Genomic DNA, 19,655 nt, shown 5'->3' with positions numbered 1-19,655 from the left:
TTTTGTGTAAATAATTTTACAATTATAAAAAAAGAAAACCTAAATATTCTTAAAATATATCATTATTATAAATAAAAAATCAAATATACTGTATGCTCACCGTCAAAAACCGCCCCTCCCCCAACACTATGTAACGGAAGTGGAAATACATACCTCCACTGCGCGGAACAATAGGGTAGGAAAATAGATCAATACAGTTGACTGAAAAATTTCAAATATATACCAACATACCTTCAATATTAATGCACCTCCGGAACAGAAACGAAATTTTAAAACCGAATAAAAATCACTGGTAACTGTAAAAAAACAGATTTTATAACAAAAAGTAACAGTAACAGTTTAATAAAGTGTAACAGTAACACTAAAAGAGGTGGAAATGGAACCTCCACTGGGTCGAAAAATACGGTATGTAGTCAGAAATTTTTTTAAATGAAATTTGGCAGGCACATAGAAAATTGATTTATACTAGAAATTTTTAATGGAAAATTTCAAATATGTACCAACATGCCTTCAATATTAATGCAGTTCCAGAACAGGAACGAAATTTTAAATAGAAATAAAAAAACTGAAAAATTTATTACACGTAAAAAAAACAACCATAATTTATTGAACATAAAACATTCTACTTTCTTAATAGTCTAAGCTGATATAAAATTCTAAAGAAAAAGACAAATGAATGCATCCTTACCACACCGACTTCGAGCACGCTATGAGAAAAAAGCTCACAGTTTTTGTCTTTAAAGTCGGTGCCGTAAAACCCAGATACGCACGTACTTATACAGTGCTCCCAACTGGGCACACTGCGTATCATGTCTTTATTATATTATTAGAAAATCTTTTTAATTAGACTGTTGCGTATACTCTCTGAATAATTTGTAACTATAAATAAACATAAAAATTTTTTTGACATGAATACATTATTTTTTAATCTCTAACCCTAGCTTTGTTTTGATTTTACACCAGATAGTACGCACTTATGGGTTCAACTCTAGTATTTCCAAGTGCTATACCAATTCTAACAGGAAAACAGATAAAAATAATTTTTGGATGTTAAAAGAATTCTTAGTAAAGTAGATCTTTTGGTCATCTGTCACAGCCTCGTTCATTTTCGCTACGCTTCAAAAACTTCAATGTAAGAAATCAGAAAAACAAAACAAAACAATAAAACTGATAAAAAGTTCCAAAAATATGAAACAGTTACTTTTTTTTTATATAAAATTTCATATAAACTTTATTTCAAAACCATAATTCTCAGAAAATTTCTAAATCCCATACATTTGTGAATATTTATTTTAAATATAAAATAATTCTCATTTTATACCAGAAAATTATGAAAATGCATTCATTTCATTTACAACATATTTTGTATGATTATGTAAACAAAAAATGTACAAAGAAAAACTTTATAGTTAATTACACCCAGGAGTGTTAAATAAAAAAAACCGACAAAAAAGTCGGTCAAATACAGTTCGCCGAAACTGTATATACACACAAAAAATTGTTACAAATAATAATAATAAAAAAACAAGCAATGGATGCAAATATAATAAAGCAATAAAAATTACATTAAGTAATTAATTTTTTAAGAATTGAGAAATTTAATAAGGATTTTTGGTTGCCGTTACTGCGGTTCAACGTAATTAGAAGGTAACATTCCCGTCTCCCCTGTTCTTTTAACAGTACCGCTCATCCAGCCATCGTCGATAATTTCTCCGTTAATAATTATGTCGCCTTCTTGAAAAGAGACCTATAAACACATAAGAATTAAATTTGAGAGCTTTAAGCCTAATATGAAGATTAATTATCATTATTTAATTATTCAAAAAAATTAGAAAAAATAAAATAAAATTATTTAAGAAAATTACAAAAAAAAATACACAATTAAATACAACACTAAAAAATTTATATGAAAATTAAAAGATGCGATAATTATTTTTATAACTTTTCACTTGATTTCACTTCATTTTATAATCTTTTTCACTTCATTTTATAATCTTTCATTTTATAATCACTTTATTTTATAATCTTTTCACACTCATTTCACTTCATTTTATAATCTTTCACTTGATATGAACTAGTATAGTGGCTCTCCGGCTAACTGCCATACAGAGGCCACGTTACCAAGGCCCGCAATGACAGGTTCAGCTAAAGGAGCGTCATAACGCGCTATACGGACCGAGAGTAAGGTGAGTTTAGGAAGAATGAATATATGTTAGAGCGAAAGACAGAAGAAGCGTGTTAGAGAGATAGCGGACGGGATTACACACGACGTTAGAAGTGCAATACATACTGTTATAGTTAGCCCACCTAACTAATATACATCGATAATGACTTGGTTGAAGTTCACTTGATACGAACTCTTCATTGAGTCATTTTGTCACCCTAATTGCACAAACTAACCTTTTATATGGAAATCAGCTACTAAATTGCTTGCGGGTTTGTTTTTAAATGTAATCGATATTCATTAACAAACTTTTTCATTTTTAAAATTAGCTAATATTGCTTGTGGGTTTCTTATTATTTTTTTTTTTCAAGTCTTTTAAAAATACGTTTTTAAAAAATTTTTTTTTTTTTGTTAAATACTAATATTCGTAACTCTTTGTTAAGACTAGGGATTGCAATCCCGGGCATGAATTACGATCCCGGATTTTGGGATTGAAGTAAATAAAATCCCGGGATCCCGGGATTTTATATAATGTGAGATATTTGCTAAAAAACAGAACTTAATACTGCATATATGAATATACTTTTTGATGTTATCAATTTTTTATTTAATTTCATTATGCCTTAATGACTTAAATTAATTTTCTATGGCGCCTTAAATTGTTTTAATTGTGTAACAGGCAGCAGGTGTATATAAAGATCTTAAAATAATTCAGAAATATATATACGGTACCTTCCATATTATGTTTTAAGATTACAGATTTTACAGAATAACCTTCATCAAATAATTGGATATGTAACATTTGAACATTTAAAGTGTATTTGACTAAAGTAACTAAACAATCAAAATTTTCTTAAATTTGGCTACCGATATAGCTGCTGTAGCAACAAGCTACTTTGTAAAAAATAACATAATAAGTTGTTTGTTAATATTGAGAAACAAAAATTAAAAAAAATCTTTATTTTATATTTATAAATAAATGGTAGCTAAATAATAAATGTAAAACAAAAAAACAATTCATATTAAATGCATATTTTATTTACAAACTTTCTTTTTTTGTCTGAAAATATGCCCAAAGGAATAGTAGAGCATTTAAGGTTTGGTCATTTAGCCTACTCCTTATTTTACTTCCCAAATACCCAGCTGCAGAAAATGCCCGCTCAGGTTTGATGCTCGTCGGTGGAATAGATAACAAATATTGGTATACTAATTCCAAATTATGCCCCCCGTTTCCACCATTTTCAAACAGATGCATTTCTTTCTTTATGATTGACATTAAATTTGAAGTTTGTGTTTCTGCAGCATTATATAACTCGTTATAATTCAGTATAGTTACCAACTTTGAACATTTTGTTTTACAAAATAATTTAATTAGTTCAATCCTGCTATAATCCCGAAAATCCCGGGATTTTTTGTTTAGAACCCCGGGATTTTTGGGACCCAAAAACGTCCGGGATCCCGGGATTGCAATCCCTAGTTAAGACTAAAAAGTAGAAAATAAAATATAGCAAAAACATTTGCTCAAAAATATAATCTTTTTTGTACTAAAAAGTAGAAAATAAACTTTTATATTTAAATTTAATAGTTAAATAAAATAAATAAAAATAAATAATAAATAAATAAAATATATAAAATAAATAATATAATAAATATATAAAATAAAAAAATAAAATAAAAAAAAAATAAAATAAAAAAAAAATAAAAAGATAATAGTAAACTAAAGATTGACAGGTATGTTTCTATATAAACCTTGTGCAGACCTGTCAATATTTAGTTTACTGAACTGTTAAATTCAAATTAAAGTCTATTTTCCAATTTTTAGTACAAAAAAGATTATATTTTTGAGCAAATGTTTTTTATATTTTTGAGCAAATATTTTATTATATAATATCAATACACTAAATTTCTTTCTAATTTAGTTTGTAGTCCTTATTTACATTCATACACTGGGGGCAACCATTTTCAAAATAAAATACTTTTATAAAACTAGGTATTTAAGTCGCATGCAAGTGTGTGGAATACACAATTACATGCAAGTGTGTGGAACAGGTTATAAAAAATTTTACATATCAAAATTAATTCAATTTACAATTTAATACCTCATCATCATCTGCAGCAGTGTAGTCATAAAGAGCAATATATTTTGGGCCTCCTGAGGATGGTGGAGGTGCTGCAGGTTCTGACACTTTGCGACTGCTAGTGTTAGAGGCAGCCGGCCTACTTCCCTCTGAATCAACTTGTGCAGCCAAAGGTTCAACTATAAGTTAAACAAATGGGTTAAAAAAAAGAGAAAAAAAAAAATATCACAAAAACTTAACAAAAAATCACCATGTGAAATTCACAATCAATCTCATCTGTAACAACTAAAAATTCTTTTTATGGAACATTATGGCCTTATTATAGAGTATATTTATTTTTATTTTTTTATATTTAGTTATATTCTTAAATTCCATCTCTTACTTTTCATAAAATTCTAATTATTCTATATAAGCAAGTCTTTTGTATGAATAAATTTGAATTTAGTTCAACTTAATTTAGTTTTAATGTAAGAAATTATTATTTCGTGCAGCAAGTTAAAAAAAGATGTTATTTCCTTCACACGGGGTTTAATAGTTATCAGAGGGATATTTTCGTTCCCAACCTCTACGTACTTTTTTTTTAAACAACCTTATTTAACACTACAGCATGAACATAGAAAGTTTGACATATGCCTGAAAATTGTCTTGAGTACTAAAGCCCTTGTTCTGCCTTTGCACAGGTTATTATGTGTGGAGATGTGTACAAAAATGTACAGATTATTATGTAGGGAGTACTTAAGTGATTAATTTAAAATACTGTTTACCAAAATTAATGACATCATAATAAAACAGTCATCTTTTAGAGTTTCAGTACATACACCAGTTGAGGTACAAGTGCATACATCAGTTTGGGTAAAAGGTAATATCTAGAAATGAAGAACTCATTTCATTCAACATTCAGTAGATACATCAGTATATATAGTACTTCATTTTCTATTTTGTCTGAAAAACTGTCTGGATTCAAAGCAATAATTTAAAAATTAAATTGTGTAAATTATATTAAGATAATGCCTCCAATTAAATATAATTTCACTGAACTTTGAACAGAAATGAACAAAAACATGCCCAAATGAATTCCTTCTGAGTTTGCATTTAGATTTCACTTGGTTTTTTTTTTTTATTGTTTTTGTGAGTAATATACTTAATAAATACAAGAAAGTCATTAACTTTATTAAATGTTATTATTAGATGTGTCAGTTGTTATAAGGAGAATTTATTTTAGTTTAAATTGATTTTAAAATATTATACTCTGAATCTTAATTTTAAGACTATGATATAAATATATGTCATGAATATATGTCTATGATATGAATTTGTCACTGATCTCTAATAATACTAAACTTAGAATACAAAGCCATAAAAATGTGACAAATATAAAATATTACTTAATATAAGAAAAATACAAAATTACTAAAAATATGATCAACATAAAATCCTTATGCATTTTTCAATCAACCCTTTTACAGTTTTATTTTGGATTCACACATAACTTTATTCATTTTAATTACTTTTATCAACTTAAAAAATTAATAGAAAACATGGCAGATGTCACTGATAGATGTTACTAAAGATGCAGTTAATAAAACCAATGGTTAATTACATACTGATAAACATATGTTGTATAAATAACACTATTCAAGTGCTTATCTATAACAGAATCAACAAACATTCATAAAAAACAAAAATACTGCAGCCTCTCACATCATTTCACTTTGCTCTAAAAGAACTGTTGATGAGATTTAAACTTATTGTTGAATAACTGTTGTGCAATCTGCGCAATTGTGTTTTACTTTAAAATGAAAATATTTTTTAATTTGTATAAAACTCATCAGGATATAAGTGGATTTATCAAAAACAATCTACCTGATTTATAAGTGTTGAGTACTTTTCAGATGGCAGTACAGCATAATTTATAAATTTATAATTTACTTCATCTTGTTGTCAAAAGGAAAACTTTGATCTAAATGATGAATAGGCATATTTTTGTAACCATGGTGAATCCCAATGTTATTGGTTGAATTGTTAAACGCTTTGTGTCACAAGAAAGTCTAAAACAAACAACTAATGGTAAGATTTTAGATGTCATATAAATGTTTTTATTTTATTTGTAAAGAGAAAAAAAAAATGGAACCAGGTATAAGAGAAAATTTCTATGAAGAAAAGTTCTCAAGACAAGAATGTACAATTTAAAAAAAAGTTTAAATAGTTACCAATACTCAAACAACTCAAAAATAAATTGATTCCAATATTTAATAATTGGTGATAAAATTACACAACATCCCATAGTTGTAACTACAATAATAATGACTACTTCAAAATCAGTAATTAATTAGACCACATAAAACAATTGACTACTTCACATGCAACACTTCACTATCCTGTAAGTGTTTAAAAAGACATGGATAGTGTTTCGGCGTGGAGCAACAAGAAATATCTTGACATATGCACCTGACTCGACAAACTGTAAATAAAAAGAGACTTTATCAATGCTTGATGCCTAATTTTAAAATTTGGTCAAAAGGAACTTTTAAATATTTATACAGGATAGTCACTCCAAATACTATCCTTTTAACCAACAACAAAATTTGCTTCAATGTAAAAAGTAGAAATTGAGTAAAAAGCTAAGTAAAAATCAAATCTAAGTTGATAAACGGACAAGGTGAAGAGATCGCAGATTGTTTGTTAGATTCTAAGTGTTTATATACACAATGTTTAAAAGAATATTAGCAAATTTTTGAAAACCAAGTTGCAGTTTAATTATTCTTAATGATTGATATAATGATTTGAACTAACATTGTACACATGGGGAAAAATTTGTAAACTGATCAAGCAATGTTTGTTAAAACTTACAAATTTGTTGCCACGAGTTATCTTTATCACAAACTATCATATATGAGTCTTTAATTATAAAAATGTCAACTAATTGTCTTTAAAAATAATTAATATTTTTTGTATTTTCAGGGGCTAATATAATATGAATAAAAAATAGATAAAAACAAACCTTTGACTATCCTTATTAAATTATAAACTTTATCAAGGTGATATTTGATTGTGTTAGATTATATTCTGTTGTATTACTTTAAATTAGTCTATTTGTATTTGTAACTTGTTATATTTGTGTATAGATCGTTTTTCTTACAATAAAAAAAAAGTTAAATTAACTTACTTCTTTGTTGATATTTCACAGAACTTGCTTGATTTTGAGTTTTTTTAACTCTAGTGGTTTCTGGATCATCTGCAACAGCAGTGTACTTCCCCTTTTCCTGCTCAAACTCTTTGTGATAAACAATTGTACTTTGATTCGTTGTATTTTTTTTTATTCTTAAATTTTCAGGAGTATCGGCAACTGCAGTAAATTTTGTTGAAGGATAATGCGTGTTACAATAAGGTAATTTTTCATAGCCTTGGTAAGTTTTCATGCTCAAAGTCATGTGGCACACTTCGCAATTAAAACAACCTTTGTGCCATATTTTATCTAAGCAATTTAATTTTTCAACAGGATAAACTGTTTTATCACATCTATAACACTTCGGATTCATTTTTTGAAGGCGTTACCAGAAAAAATGTTGAAGAAATTATAAAATTCAGGATAAACAGAGATCTTTTCGCCAACTCCCAGTGCTAAAATAACTTTCATAACCACAAAATAGGAGTTTTAAACTAGACCCAGACTTTTAACTGTTTTTATGGAGGAGAGTTGATTAATCTTTTATGAAAACTAATGGTTTATAAAAGTCTGAATTATTTTAAGTAATTTTTAATAAATTTAATTTGTAAAGATTTTTTTTTAATTTCAATTATTATATATTTTTCGAAGCTATTTAAATATTGTCTAAAGCGAACGCTTAATTTTGGGGTCAGCGGCATATAAATTTGAACGGACTTATATAGACTAAACGATTCATAATAAAAATTGTACTTTTTAATAAAATAAATATTAAGTGATAATACTTATATTAAGTTAATAAATACTTTTTTAATAATATATACAAGTTTGAAACATTAATCTATTAAATAAGTATATAGACAGGTTTCTTATATTTGAAAAATTGCTTTTATAACATCTTCACAAATATTACCACAAGTAATTAAATAAAAAAAAAGTAAAAATTGGCAAATAATCACTATGATTGAAATTCCATGCCATATCAGCCTAATAAGATGGTAAGAACGATTAAAAAATATGTATAGTTTGGAAAAATACCTAGTTTCTTAAAAAGAGGACCAGGACAATAAATGAAAATAAATAGATAACATTTGATAAGTTCCAAGTATATTCATGGCAAAGAAAAACACATAAAATAGTTGTAATGCCGTTTTAGAAGTGAATATTTTTATATGGGCTGTGACAAACTATTAAATTGGATTTATAAGTTGTATGGCAATTATTTGTATGTAAATTTAAATTGGTTCTATTATGTTTTTAGTAATTCATAGGAAAAATTCATTATTTGGATTAACAATACAACAAAACAACAACGTTAACAAAAAGTACATCGTTTTTCATCATTTGAATTAGTTTCTCCGACTAAGAGTGACGATGCTGTTGACGCTGAAAGTATTAATCAAAATATTACCGAAAACGGCTTTATATATGAGGTGAACGGTTTTATATATGAGTAAAAAATTAATGTGAAGTTATTTTGTAGGTTATGTTTCAGACTATGAACATACTTTTTGAGTTGTCAAGTGTACTAGACTTGTAGTAGACTTATAAGTAAAAAAAAGAAAAAAAAACATTCATGTAGGCCTAAGTGGTAGTTTTTTTTTTTTTTTCAGAAAACCAGCCTGCCACTGCTTTGCTGAGATCTGAAGAATTTCCACAGACACCCAATGAAAATTTGTCTTTTGATGAACAAACAGGTAAATCTCAGACGTCTGATGATCCACTAACTGGTAATCCTTTGCTGGCGCTTGAAAACGTGGCTCTAGGGGCTCATAAATCTCGCAAGAGATTTCGAAGACCTGATGCATCTAAACATTCAATTGCAAAACGTCTAAGGAATTGGGGCAAATTGTACAAAAACTACAAAGGCGCAGAAGTAGAAGGCAAGATCTTTGAGAATAAAGATTGTAAATGTCGCCTAAAATGCTTTGAATCTGTGACTTACGAACAGAGATAGATTTACTCAAAAATTTTTACAACATGACTTACGAACAGAGATAGATTTACTCAAAAAATTTTACAACATGGCTGACTTTAGCAAACAAAATGCTTATCTTGGTGGCCTAATCCATCAAGTACTACTAGCAGTAAGAAAGCCCAAAGATAGTAGCAAGACAGAAAGACTGGCCTCAAATAAGTATTATTTACAGGTTGCAGGAAATACAGTCTATGTTTGCAAAACATTTTTCTTTGATACATTTTGTACTTCAAATGGCAGGGTTTCTAGGTTGTTGACAAAAGTTTACAATGGTAAATCACCAGGTCAAGACCTTAGGGGAAAACATGCTCCTGCAAAGAAAACTCCTGAAAACAAAAATCAAGATTTAGTGGACCATATTAAAAGTTTCCCAGCTTTTCAGAGTCATTAAACTCGTAAAGATAACCCCAACAGGAAGTATCTTAGCCCAGAGCTCAACATCAGAAAAGTATACTAATCGTACAGAGAAAGTTGTACTACACTTGGCGTTTTCCAGGAAAAAGAACACAGTTACAGGTATATTTTCAATTCTAGATTTAACCTTTACTTTCATGTCCCAAGGAAAAATAATTGTAAGGTGTGTGATAAATTTAAAATATAAGTTGATGTAGAAACTAACCCACAGAAACAGAATACCTTAAAAGTTCAGCATGAAATCCATTTGCGGAAAACAGAAAAAGCTAGATCTGCAATGAAGGCTAAAGGAGAAATGGCCAAAGAAAAAAAGATGAACTATTAGCAATAAACATAGATCTCCAGAAAGTTCTTCCTTTTCCTAAGCTTACAGTGTCTGATGCCTACTACAGGCGAAACATGTATTGTTACAACTTAGGTGTGCATGACCTTGCCACCAATAACGCTGCAATGCATGTATGGGATAAATACATTGCAGCGTTATTGATAGCAATATGTTTTTTGCGCATTGTTCAATAAGTCCAGTGTTTTGGACTTATTGAACAATGTGCAAAAAACAAATTTCTCTACGTGCCTGAGGATTGGCACAGCGCGATGGCATCAACAAGAAAAAAGAATAGGTTTACAGTAGTTAAGATGGCAGACACAGATTTTCTTTCTATCAAAAAGTTAGAAAAGGCCATTGTTAGGAGGTCCGAAATAAAAGTTGGAGAAAAAGTTTACTGGCTTTCAATCCTGTGGCTTGGGTATGAAAAAAGTAAGCCTTTCGAAATCTTGTACAAGACAAGACTGGATGATGACCAACCTTTTGCTACTTTGGATATTCGCCCTAAAGTATAAGCCAAAGGTCATTCTAGGACTCTCTTTCTCAATCAGAACCATCTTTACAAATAACCCGACTAATAAATTCTGTGAAAAATAGAGACATGCTTTTCCTCCTTAAGTATATTCCTCCAATTAACTATCCCTACTTTAGGAACATTAAAACTTCAAACACAGCAAAAGACTCCAACTTTCTGACTGACTAAGAGAACGCTCCAGATGAGGAAGAAAATTTGCAGTGAAGCCAATAAGTTTTCTTCTACTACCAATTATTGTCTGTAGTATCTTCTGAACTTTTTTTATAATTTTTTCCCTAAATAAATGCAGCTAAACACAAGTTAAATTGTTTTTTAAATGAAACTTATTTTTACCTTTTACAGTATGTTAGTTTTGTTTAGAGTAAAAATGGTATAACTCATTTAAACCTTACCACCTCATATATACATAACACAACCTTACCACCTCATATATATATAAATATATATATATATATATATATATATATATATATATATATATATATATATATATATATATATATATATATATATATATATATATAGATATATTTATATATATATATATATATATATATATATATATATATATATATATATATATATATGTATATATATAGATCTATAGTTTGTTGGCTTTAGGAAGAGCGGAAGGAAAAAAGTGATTCTTACGCCAACACATACGTCACTTTTAATTACTTTTGACTTTCGTCCAACATTTCCGTGTTGGACGAAAGTAAAAACCATTAATTTAATTACAAATTAATCGTTTTTTAAAAAAACCACAAAAACGCAAATTTAATTGACCAGAATGTTTTTAAAAACATTCTGAATGTTTTTATAACATTTTGAATGTTTTTAACAATATAAACAAAGTTTTTATTTTTATTTTTTTTAATAAAATGTTTTTATTTTTATTTTTTTTAATAAAATGATTTTATTTTTATTTTTTTTCTGTAAATCATGCGCGGAGTGTTGCTACATCGACTATCTTATAGCCTGACTCGCAAGGGAGTGCTGCTACATCGACTGACAAATAGCCTGACTCGCAAGGGAGTGCTGCTACATCGACTGACAAATAGCCTGACTCGCAAGGGAGTGCTGCTACATCGACTGACAAATAGCCTGACCCGCAAGGGAGTGCTGCTACATCGACTGAGGGTTTGGTTGGGGCAGGCAGTCTATCATTATTAAAAAAAAAAAATTCCGGTCTTGCATTTTAATTTTTACCTTTTTGTCAACAAAATATCGAAAAAACTTTCGGACAACATCTAAGGGTTGTATATATATATATATATATATAAATATATATGTATATGTATATATATATATATATATATATATATATATATATATATATGTATATATATATATATATGTATATATATATATATATATATGTATATATATATATATATGTATATATATATATATACATACATATATATATATATATATATATGTATATATATATATATATATATATATATGTACATATATATATATATATACATACATATATATATATATATATATATATATACATATATATATATATATACATATATATATGTATATATATATATGTATATATTTATATATATATATATATATATATATATATATATATATATATATATGACAAAAAAACCCACCCTATATATATATTGGGTGGGTTTTTTTGTTTTTAATACATTGAATGTACTCGATGAGTCATCCACTCTTCATCTTCTAGAATTAACTCTTACTTCAAATCTTTCTTGAAAACCATATATCAAATCTGTTGCAAAATTAGCATCTGCTAAGGTTGCATCTCTTTATCGAGCTCGACACTTTCTTGTATGGAACACTGTTGCCATATCTGGGGAGGATCTTCTAATGATGCCCTTTCTCTTTTAGACATAGTGTAAAAACGCATTGTAAACATTTTTTTTTTTTTTTTTTAATTAAGGTTTTACAATAAATTGTGTAGGCATAAACTGCCTGTCAACCTAATTATATAATACTTGACAATTACAGAGTTTGTATAACTAATAGAAAATAAAATGTGGATTAGTCATAGAGAAGCCATTCATTTTTTAGATGATTGTCTAGAAGCAGTTTAAACGTTTTTAAAGATAACGCTGATACAATGTGATTAGGAAGAGAGTTCCATTTATTTATTATTCTTAGAGAAAAAAAATTCATACGTAAATTTAATCGCGAAGATTGTTTTTTTTTTTTTTTTTTTTTTTTTTTTTTTCTCAAACATCAGTTCTTTGGAATTCGCTTCCTTTATCTTGCTTTCATGGTTCATATAATTTGCAATCTTTTAAGTCAATCGTTATCTTGCTCTACAGTCTTCATCTTTTTACTTCCAGTAACTTCCAACTTTAATTAGTGGTTGCTTTCAGCCTTGTTGGAAGCGAAAATGTTAAAAAAAAAAATGTTGTAAAAAAATGAAGAAAATATTATTATTCAGATCAATTAAAAAAGCACTCGAATGATCCTCAAAGGGCTTGGCGTATGATTAAGGAAGTCATTGGTAATAATAATTCTGACAGAAATACTATTCTAAAATTTCTCAAATTTAACAATTACGTTATAAAGAAACAATTAGTGGCTAAAACACTTTATGAATTTTTTGTAAATGTTAGTCCATCATTAGCATCAAAAATTGAATCCTCTCAAACCAACTATGATGCATACTTGGTTTCTAATAACATTAATATTATGTCTAATGATAAATCTACTGAAGAAGAATTATTTGTCGCGGTTTCTTTAATGAAGCCCCAAAAAAGTATAGGAGTATCATTATCAATTCAATAAAACTCATTACAATCCCGTTCGTGTATATATTTAATTTATCTTTAAAAGAGGGAGTTTTTCCAGAAAAGTCAAAAATTGCTAGAGTTGTCCTAATTTTAAAGTCAGGTGATTCTTATGACGTTCCTAATTATATGCCGACCTGAATTCTTACATGTTTTTCAAAAATTCTAGAACAAGTTATGTATAATACACTCTATTCTTTCTTAAATAAAAATAATATTTTGTATAATAAACAATTTGGCTTTAAATCTGGTTATTCTACTGATCACGCAATCTTACATTTTGTAGGTGATATATTTAAAGGGTTTAATGAAAAAAAAGTATAGTTTAGGTGTTTTTATAGATCTAAGCAAAGCCTTTGATACAACTGATTATATAATTCTTTTATCCAAACTCCAAATCTACGGTATAAGAAATTCAAACTTGGTTTGGTTACTTGTTTAACAAGAAGCAATATATTTCATACGAAGGTGGAAAAACGGACAATATGACTAACACATGCGGTGTCCCCTGGGGTTCAATACTAGGACTCTAGTTTCTAGCTTATATTAATGATTTAAATAAGTTTTCTAATATCTTAAACTCAATTTTATTTGCCGATGAAACTAACTTGTTTTATTCCAATGAAGATATTAATATTTTATTTTTAATAGCAAACAAAGAACTTGATAAACTAAGCCAATGGTTTAAATCCAGTAAACTATCCCTAAACATTATTAAAACTAAATACATATTTTTCCATCATGCTTCTAAAAAAAAATATTCCATCGAAACTTTTTATTGTTAATAATTTTATAAAAAGGGAAATATCGTAAAAATTCTTGGGCGTAATTCTAGATATTAATTCGAGAGAACATATAAATGTAATTGAGAATAAAATTTCCAAAAATATTGGTATACTGTATAAAGCTCAACAGATTTTAAACCAATCTTGTTTGAAATACATAAAATTTTCATTTATGCATTGTTACCTAAACTATGCAAATATTGCTTGGTGCAGCACCAAGGGTAAAAAAAATAAATAAACTTCTCTGCAAAAAAAAAGTATGCTATTAGGATTATTACAAATGAAGGCCGACTCTCCCATACAAAAATGCTTTTTAGTAAACTCGGTATACTAAATGTTTTCAAAATAAATCTTTATCAAATTCTTATATCTAAGTTTAAACTTGATAAAAAATCGGCACCGTCTTTATTTTACTCAATATTTAAAAAGATTAAAAAATTAAATCATATATACAGCACAAGATTCTAAATACTCATTTACAAATCGAGGACCTAAATTATGGAATACATTTTTAAATTATGATCTTAAAACACTCTCTTCGCTTAACCAATTTAAAATAAAACTTAGGCAAATTCTTCTACTAAACGACAATAAATTAAATTTAATAAGCTGCGGAGTTCTTCAAGGCTCTATTCTTGAATCCTTACTATTTCTGATTTACGTAAATGATATCTACTTATCTTCAAATATGCTCAATTTTGTTCTTTTTACTGATGATGACACTAATCTTTTTTATACCCATTCCAATATAAAAACAATTTTCTTTACAGTAAATCGTGAGCTGGAAAACCTTAATGACTGGTTTAAATCAAAACAAACTCTCTTTGAATATTAGTAAAACTAAGTACATTTTATTTCATCACCAATCTAAATCCGATAACTTGCCTCTACAACTTCCTCAGCTAATAATAAATAACAATAAAGTAAACAGAGTTTCATCACCTAAAATTTTAGGAATAATATTTGATGAACATCTTAATTGGAAAAATCATATTACGCTAGTCGAAAACAAAATTTTTAAAACTATAGGCATTATGCACAAAACAAAACACCTACTAAGTAAAAAATGCTTAATAGATTTATATTACTCTTTTATCCATAGCTACATAAGCTATTGTAATATTGCTTGGGCAAGTACTTACCCTTCAGCATTGAAAAATATATATATTAAACAAAAACAAGCCAGTAGAATTATATGTAATGTGCATTGCCCACTCCAAGCCATTACTCCGGGAAATTAAAGCTCTTAATGTCTATGAGTTAAACGTGTTCCAAAACTTGTTATTCATGTTTAAATATCAAATTGACATGCTTCCAAAATCCTTAAATAACCGATTTCTAAAAATTAATCATAAATACTTAACGAGGTGCTCCATCCATAGCTTTAATTTACCTAAGTCAACTCTTAAAACATCTGGTTAGTCAATTTCATATAGAGGACCTCGTCTGTGGAACATAGTTCTTAATGAAAATATGAAAAGTATAACTTCAATAAGTTGTTTTAAAAATATAGTTAAACAGTATTTACTTGAATTAACAGGCACAAACATATTTTTATATTTTTAGGTGAAAAAAAAAAAAATCTTGTAATGTTTCTTACTGTATGTATTTATTTAATTTTTGCAGTTTATCGTATTCTTGTTGTAATTATGTATTAACTTGTATTATATAACGAGTATTTGTATATTTATATAATGAGAAATTTGTAAAAAATATTTTACGCTTACTATAGGGGCTTGATGACAAGACTTCTGTCTTCTACTTGCTCCTGTCGTTATTAATTTTTTATTTAAATTTTATTGATGAAAACTGCAAAAAAACAAAAACGCTTTAAATTTCTTCTAAGGCGTTAAATAAGAGTACTCTTATGATTTGATTTGTATAACTATGAATATATTTATTAATTTTACATATATATATATATATATATATATATATATATATATATATATATATATATATATATATATATATATATATATATATATATATATATATATATATATATATATACATATATATATATATAAAAAAGCCAACAGTAAACTTTTACACGATTTAATTTTGTTTATTACTGAGGATGTAAAACAGTTTAGGCTTAATATTCTTGAAATCTTATGCAGAGTTGATAATGCCGCCCGGCGGCAAAGTAACTTTCTGCCGAAATGCCGACTTTTTGGAGAGGCAGAAGCTGTTAGCGGCGGCTTCTCATTCAATTTTAGCGGCAAAATGTTCTTTCTTCCGCCTCCAGTAGCTTCTGCCCTTCCATTGGCGGCCACAGCCAGAGTTATTTTTTGGAGGCAAAATGTTTTGGATGCCGACGCCATTAAAGAGGCAGAAGCCAGTGGTGGCTACCTCCAGAAAAAATTGTGAAGGCAGAGTCATTTGGAAGCCGCCTTAAATGGCTTCTGCCTCCCAACTTGCTGCGGTCGCCAAATTAGAGGCGGAAATACTTGCCTCCCGCCGTCGGATGTAATGAAAAATAATTGCTCGTTTGCTTTAAAGCAATTAAATATTAACTAGAAACAAATGTTAAATATTTGACATCAAGTTTCATTTTATATGATTCTTTGCAAAAATTTGAGTATTTAAAAAATTCTGATTTTTTTTTTAAACAAATAAATTAAGTAGAATTAATTAGTAGTTTTTTTTATTCAAAACAAAAGTTAAATGTTGGAAATTTTCCTTCTCTGCCATTGGCGAATAAACTTTTTGACAAATATATATATATATATATATATATATATATATATATATATATATATATATATATATATATATATATATATATATATATATATATATATATATAATATATATATATGAGTATTTAAAATGACTTATTTTGGTCAAAGTTTTTTGAAACAAGTCGACATGATAAAATTTTAATCTATTTTATCATTTGCTATAACGTTAAATACTTATTTTTAATAATTGGATATTGTAAAAGTTATTAACAAAATATCTGCTGATGTTTATTAAAAATTTAGCGTAGTCGCAAATTTTTAAGTTTTGGTTAATAGTTTTGCCAAATTATAACAACAACAACAAAAAAATTTATAAACTTTAAATATATATACTTTTATATATATATATATATATATATATATATATATATATATATATATATATATATATATATATATATATATATATATATTATATTTTACTCTATACTTTTAGAACGTTTAAAAATATAGACTCATCTACTTTTACACGTTTTAAAGTTTTAAGTGATTAAAAGTTTAAAACGTTTAGAAGTTAAAAATTTATTCGATAGTCGTAGAAAAACAACCGCTCTGACAAAATCATAACTTTTTTTTCAAAATTTTTTTTAAATAGTCAACAAATCATATAAAACAAAACTTTGATGTCAAATATTTAACATTTGTTTTCAGTTAATATTTTAATTGCTCGTTAACTTAAAGACAAACGTGCAATTATTTTTTCATTATATCCACCGCACAGTGGCTCAAAATCCTTAAAAAGTGGCAAAAAAGAAAAGAAAATAAAGTCTTTAGTTTTTAAATACAAATAACTTATAATGATGGTAAGGCCAGATGCATGACAATTTAAAACTTTTTTTGAAGCCATTGCAAGGTTACGTATCAATTTGAAGCACTTTATTGATGTTTTTTTTATGACGGAAAAAAACGGAAATGTTCGATAAAATAGTCATATCATTTTTAGAAATTTATTTTATGGAGACAGTAGTTAAAGTGTTAGTATTTTTTATTAATTTATTAAAATTGTGTCAATTCACAATGTAAATAAATGATTTTTTTCTAAAGATTATTAGGTTTAAGCTATTACTCAGCATGAAGAATAATATTAGAAAAAATTTTTTTTTTTATTAGTAACACATTATTTGTGGTACAAGAACAAAAATGTTGCTACAAAATAGAGTGCTCAATGTTTTTAAAAAAAACAGAGCTGTTATAAATTAGCAGAAAATCACTTATCAAATTTTTTTAATCTTGATGAGTCTTTAGAGATAAAAACACAGTGTAAAATATAAAAAAATTTGATAAGTAATTTTTTTATAGCTCGTATATATATATATATATATATATATATATATATATATATATATATATATATATATATATACATATACATATATATATATATATACATATATATATATATATATATATATATATATATATATATATATATATATATATATATATATATATATATATATATATATATATATATATATATATGGATTTTCAAAATACTTGTAGCTGTTAAGCTATAATGTAAATGACAAGATTGTTAAACTATTGATAACTTTTGTGTGTTATCTTATAGATAATATATCTTCGAAAAATTAAAGAGCTAGGTTTCAATAAAGTTAATCTGCTTGAATCTTTGTTTAAAAAAGTTTTAAATGTTTATAACCTTCATGAAGATGACTTCGATAAATCAGAGCTTACCAACTTAAAGAATAAGTTGTCTGTTTTTAAAGCAAAAGTGGGAGCTAAGTTAGATAAGCATAATAGAAACTATGACAGATTGATTTTAAAAGATGTTTGACTGCAGGTAAAGAAACAGAGTTATTTGTTAATAATTTTCTTTATGCAGTCATTCTATTTAATTAAGTTTCTATTTACAGGAGGAGTTTTTCCCCGATCTTGTTAAAAGAATTAAATTTAAAGAAGGTCCAGGTAGAAAAAATAAAGTTTGGGAAAATCTTGGTGAAAGAAGCAAAAGAGCTAAAGTTGCCCATTTAGCTGAAAACAATCATGAAGCACTGGCCTTAGCTTCTTTAAAAAGTCCAGCAACTGAATCCAACATTAATTGAAACAATTTTATTTTTATAGTAAAGAAGGCTTTGGACCCAGATAAAGCAAATAAAATTAGGAAAAACATGTCTTTGCTTGAACCTGTTAAAATGAAAGTTGAAGATGCTCTCAGCCTAAAAATTCAATGTGATCTGTCCGATGAATTAGATAATCAGAAATAGCTCCTTATTACAAAATGCAAACATCTATCCATCTCTTCATAAAATTTTAACTGAAAAAAAGAAATGCTATCCTGATATATGACTTTTTCAGAAACATCTGCAGTTTGCTCCCTTCAATCTCTTTTTAATCACACACTGTGTAGAATCTTGAGTCCAAATAGTTGCAACAAAATATTTTCTGAATTATCGGTTAAAGATATCAATCAACATGGAATGATGTATTTCAAAGGCGGTTTTGATAGAGCGTCTAGCCAGAGTCTGTATAAACAAAAATATTTAATTTAATTTAATTTATTAATAATTAATTTAATTTAATTTTAAATGCTAATGACACAGTGATATGGTACAACAAAAAACCATCTAGTACACATTTCTGCAGACCAGTATGTTTGCAGTACAAAAAGGAAACAGATATGCTAATTAAAGAAGGAGAAGAACGATTACGAATT

General features: G+C 27.1%; 1 protein-coding gene and 1 long non-coding RNA gene across 2 annotated transcripts; both read right to left on the bottom strand.

Moving 5' to 3' along the window:
- Positions 1–1,162: 1,162 nt before the first annotated feature.
- On the bottom strand, positions 1,163–7,899 carry LOC100201729 (LIM and SH3 domain protein 1). The gene is made up of 3 exons (XM_065800842.1): positions 7,409–7,899; positions 4,264–4,421; positions 1,163–1,747 (listed from the first exon to the last, which is right to left on the bottom strand). Exons 1-3 carry the CDS (start codon positions 7,779–7,781, stop codon positions 1,622–1,624), a joined length of 657 nt encoding a protein of 218 aa, XP_065656914.1. The 5' UTR covers positions 7,782–7,899; the 3' UTR covers positions 1,163–1,621.
- LOC136082252 (uncharacterized) lies at positions 5,381–7,395 on the bottom strand. The gene is made up of 2 exons (XR_010639526.1): positions 6,453–7,395; positions 5,381–6,290 (listed from the first exon to the last, which is right to left on the bottom strand). It is a non-coding gene; the product is annotated as an uncharacterized LOC136082252 (long non-coding RNA).
- Positions 7,900–19,655: the final 11,756 nt, after the last annotated feature.

This window comes from Hydra vulgaris, chromosome 07 (genome assembly GCF_038396675.1).
Source record: "Hydra vulgaris chromosome 07, alternate assembly HydraT2T_AEP".
Lineage (NCBI taxonomy): Eukaryota > Metazoa > Cnidaria > Hydrozoa > Anthoathecata > Hydridae > Hydra > Hydra vulgaris.
Note: the sequence above shows the minus strand (reverse complement) of the source record. Positions and strands in the feature narration are given on the sequence as shown.